We start from the raw sequence: 5,081 nt of genomic DNA, 5'->3' as shown, positions 1-5,081 counted from the left end.
GTGCATTTGGGATTAAAGTTAGGCGGTAGGGTTGGTAAAACTCTGGGCTGGCCGGATGTAATTTTTAGATGTTCGGACCAGGTTTTAATTCGGTTACTTGAATTATATATTTTTTAATAGGAAAAATGACATTCAACCCCTCAACGTTTAGGAAAAGGAACAAAAAATCTCTCAACGTTTTAAAAAGGACTTATAACCCCCTTTTCGTTAACAAACACTATTTGTTTTAACAGTAAATTTATTTTTAATTTTTAATTACTATTATACCCTTATAATAAAAAAATTAATATATTAATTTGAGATATATCACAATTATTAATTTTTTAAAAGCTTAAAATTGAGATACAATTATTTTTTTGCCAAAATTATTTACTATAAATTATACCTTTCTAACAATAATAATATGGTTTTGATTCCTCAAAGAAAAATGGTTTAATCAAATTTCGTTTTATTAGTAATAATCACGTATGAAAGGTTTGATCATTAGAAAGGTATAATTTATAGTAAATAATTTGGGCAAAAATGTAATTGTATCTCAATTTTTAGTTTTAAAAAAATATTAATTGTGACATGTCTCAAATCAATATATTAATTTATATTTATTATAAGGGTATAATAGTAATTAAAAATTAAAAATTAATTTATTGTTAAAACAAACAGCGTTTATTAACGGAAAGGGGGTTATAAGTCCTTTTTGAAACGTTGAGGGATTTTTTGTCCATTTTACTAAACATTGGGGGGTTGAATGTCCTTTTCCCTTTTTAATATTATATGTGTATATTTTTTTTATATTCTGGTAATTTTATAAGTTTTAAATTTATTTCAATAAAATTTGACATGAAAATATAAACTTTAAGTATTTAAAACTTCATATATGTGTAATAAATGAGTCAAATAAATATAAATATTTAAAATAATATATATTTTATAATATTTTTTAAAATAAAATTTAGGTTCCGGGTTTATCAAGTGTGCCCAAGACTGGCCCAGCTTTATACTCGGGTAAGGTAATACCCGGCCTACAACGTTTGGGTACGGTCCGGGTCCGGACCGGGCGGGTATTTTTGGCCTGTTAGGCAGCTGTAGGGTAAAAGTTATAGCATTAAAGTGTTTGGTAAGCACTAACTACTGTAATTTGGAAGTTATATTGATATAACTTTTCACTTGTATAATAAAAAATCAATTATATCTTTAATAATTTTATCAGAATTATTATTTAAAATTTATATTTACTATAAATTATTAACTTTAATTTTATAATTATATATTTTTTTATGGTACATTAATCCCAAATAGGACCTAAATTAGCTCCCTCCAACTCTATAAAATAAATATGCAAGTACCGTAATGAATCATCACCGCATCCCAACATGGTTGTTACAACATTGTTTGTCTCTTGTTCCTAGATTGCATTGAATTTCAATTTGTCTTATCTAATGATTTTTAACAAAAGAATTAAAAAGAACGAGGAGAAGGAAATATTATCTTTAGCTGGTAGTTGTAGTTGTTAAAACGGTAGGCCTTTCTGTCCCATGAGAAGGGCAAATAAATATATCATTAATCTAGTACCTGAACTCATATAATGATGATAAATATAGGTCAACATTTTGAGCTTCAATATCAGTTCGGTAAACTGTCTATTTTCTGAAAAATAAAAAATAATAAATATGATGATGTTGAGCGTTTAACAGGTTCATAATTCACATTAATAATAAGAAACCTTTAAAAATCACAATAAATTAGTTTATTCAAAAGCCAAAAGTTAAGTAGCCCGGCTTAAGACAGAAATGAAAGCAGAGTCCTAAATTTCTGGATGTGGTTTCATTGCCAGGTCTTTTCATTGTTCATGTATTGTGTTATTTCCATTGAAAAATGACAACGTCGAGTAGAGGATAGGATAAGGTAACGATGCCCCCTCCAGTCTCATCCACATACGAGTCTTGCCTTTGGTAGTAGACTCGTAGTAAACGATAAGCTACGCTGTGGATACATCATAAAGATGGGGAAACATAAAGGATGAAAAATTCCCTTTAATTGTTGAAGACCATTCCATTTTAGAACATCTTGGGTGCTTAAAATGAGTTAAGTGACTATTGTACCCTCCCATGTATGCTTGATCGTTGGTAATTTTACTTCATGACGACGGTATATTCGCATCTATATCAATAATTCTTGGATAAATCTAGGGCCAACGTTACCCATATGGGCACGGTTACAAAATTGCATCACGTGTTTAGTTGGTCACTAAATGAATGGCAAATTTGGGGTAGTTGCCCACATCTACATGAGCATTTCTGATTAAAAGTCACACGGGCACAACATATTTTCCATGCAAAAATCCAATCATCAAGATGCTTAATCCGCAATAATGTTAACCACACGCTGGGATTTGGAAGCTACCATAAACCATGTAGATTCCAAGTGAGTTAATACTTACTTGGACCACCCAGGGTTACAGAGCAAAAAATAATGTCATGAAGAATGAATCTGAAAGCAACTTTCAGAAAAAGGAAATGGCTATCAGAATGATCTGTATAAACCATTAGAGCTGCATCATTTCCCGACCACACAATCACCATTTACAGCAAAGCCACATCTTTTCCATGAATTGATAGGATAAGTTTTGCTAATATATCAACGTCACACGTAAAATGATGCTGTTGCCTAGTATCGAGTATGTAAAGAAATTGATTCCAGAAAGCACAACTTTTACCTTTAACACTAAAAATGAATGTTCTTCTATGCAGTTTCTCACCTGCATTAACAGAATTGCTTCATGTCTTAGATTGAAGCAATTCCATCTGCAGCCTCTATGGAATGCTTGAAGAAAGAATGGCAAACCAAGTTGTTCACAGATCAGCAAATAGTTTACAAACTAGATAATACGGCCTCGGTACAAACCCCAAATTACACAAAAACTCAATAAGGAGACATTACAAAGTTGAACAAGAGTAAAAATAACAAGAAAAGCAGAGTCAAGACATGATGCATTTAGTTACAAACCTGTTTATCGGGTAATTCCCTTCCTAAATCAGCTAATGATCCAACAAATTCTACTTGAAAACAAACAAGGACACATACAATACAACAAACTGAAAACACCATATATAATAAATATCATAGTCATCTTAAATACATCACTCAGACCTAATCATCAGTTTATCAGCATTAGGTTATTATCAGTTTTGTATAGAATCTATGCTCTTACTCAGCTCCTCCAGCTTCTTCATCCTCAACTTCTCGCTTTCGCCCACCAGCTGTTCATCCGATAGAAAAGCCACAATGCAGATTGTGAAGAAAGAGATCCCAAAATTAGAAAGTGTAACTCTTGCATTTTTCTATCTGAACAGGAAAAATATTTGAAACTAACCTCCATTAGTTTGGTGATTAGCTGTACTTTCTCCTTGTTCTTTTCATTAAAGGCTTCAAGGGCTTCCTTGTATTCTCTTTCCTGTGACATACATTGTCATAAGTCTTCATAGGATGCCACAATTGCCCCAAAGAAAAAAAAAACCAATAAACATGTATAGTCCATTGCAAGCATAAAAAGATTCCATTGAATTTCACCTTCTTTTGGCAGGTATGCCCAAGAGGCTTTAATTCTTTGTTAACAGAATCAATCTTCTTACGCACCACCGCAACTTCCTTCCTCATGGGATCTGCAAGCGCTTCAAGCTCCTGATATATACAGAACTACTCTTAATTCAAACACCAAAAAAGCAAAACATGCACAGATATATGAAAACAGATTTGTTCACCTCTAACAACAGTTTGAGGGATCATGTGAATGGCAAAAAGCCTTACACTAATTCCTCAACTTAGCCCCCTTTTGGGCCATGGCTAAGTAGTAAAAGTTCTAACAATACTAAGCAAGTGAACATAAACGCAGAATTTGCTTGACAATCTTATCCTTTTTTTTAGTTAAAAATTTTTGAACTGACAAGTTTAACAGAAAAGTAAAAATACCACCTTTTAATTTATTTTTGCATAAACAAAATAAGATTAAGCCTGAACTTGCTTTCAGCTCCAAATTTCACGCTTTATGTTCAGATCACAAGTTTTTGAAACCCGTTTAACCATAAAATCATTCAATTTCTCCACAATTAAACCCCCCCCAAAAAAAAGTGAAAAAAACCTTAAATTTCCAAGCACAAGTACTTGACAAGTTTCTTGAACCAAAAAGCTAAAAAATCAAAATTTGCAAATAACCCAGGAAAACAGAAGCAACCCTAGTGAGCAAACCTCACGAATAGTGGCCAATCTCTTGGTTTCTTCTTCAACACGACCCAAATGAGCCTGAACTTTCTCTCTGACCTCAAGCTTTTTCTTCTCAATCTCTTCTTCTTTGGCTCTAAAAGTGGTTAGAGCAGACCTTGACATCTCCTCGTCATCCTTTGACAAATTGCTGCTGCTGAAGCTGAGATTTCCTGAGCTTTGTTGCAACATTAACTGGTTCAAGTTCTGGCTTGGCTGTGGCTGCTCTATTGACATCCTTCTTCAAAAATCTTCTTCACTAACCCAAATACCAAAAAAAAATAAAAATTAAAAAAAAAACCCTTCTTCTTCCTTGATTTTCTCTCTTTATTAACTTCTTCTTTGGTTTCTTCTCTACCTCTCTCTCTCTCTCTCTCTCTCTCTTGCTTTTGCTTTTGCTTTGAAATGATGAGTTGTTTCTCTTTCTCTTTCTCTCTCTTTTTCTCCCCTGTAGTCCTGTTGGCTGTTGCTAAGAAGAGTTTATAAATTATAAACAACAAGGCTGTAGCTTTAGCTTATTCTCATTATTATTTATTTATTTATTTATTACAAGCAGCAAGCCAGCAAGCAAAGCCGGTTTTTGTTTTTCTTTTATTTATCAACCATGTCTTATGGTAAAAAGGCGAAATCAACAAAATACAAAAGAAAACCGAAAGCTGAATTAAAATGACCCAACTGCCCCAACCGTTGATAATGGAAAAATACCGTATCACCTATATAATAAATAAATCATATTATCATAGGTGTATTTGTCTTAAAAAAATTATTATATAAATGACAGTTATATTAAATTCTAACATACATATCATATATATATATATATATCA

The 5,081-nt window shown here is 32.3% G+C and overlaps 1 protein-coding gene across 1 annotated transcript; it reads right to left on the bottom strand.

The window, feature by feature from the left end:
• Positions 1-2,892: 2,892 nt before the first annotated feature.
• LOC102615518 (uncharacterized) lies at positions 2,893-4,718 on the bottom strand. The gene is made up of 4 exons (XM_006481767.4): positions 4,243-4,718; positions 3,568-3,678; positions 3,371-3,451; positions 2,893-3,257 (listed from the first exon to the last, which is right to left on the bottom strand). The coding sequence occupies exons 1-4, from the start codon at positions 4,489-4,491 to the stop codon at positions 3,180-3,182; spliced, it is 519 nt and encodes a 172-aa protein (XP_006481830.1). The 5' UTR covers positions 4,492-4,718; the 3' UTR covers positions 2,893-3,179.
• Positions 4,719-5,081: the final 363 nt, after the last annotated feature.

The sequence above is a fragment of the Citrus sinensis genome, chromosome 6 (genome assembly GCF_022201045.2).
Source record: "Citrus sinensis cultivar Valencia sweet orange chromosome 6, DVS_A1.0, whole genome shotgun sequence".
NCBI lineage: Eukaryota > Viridiplantae > Streptophyta > Magnoliopsida > Sapindales > Rutaceae > Citrus > Citrus sinensis.
The sequence above is the reverse complement of the archived record's forward strand: the minus strand, read 5'-3'. Positions and strand labels throughout refer to the sequence as shown.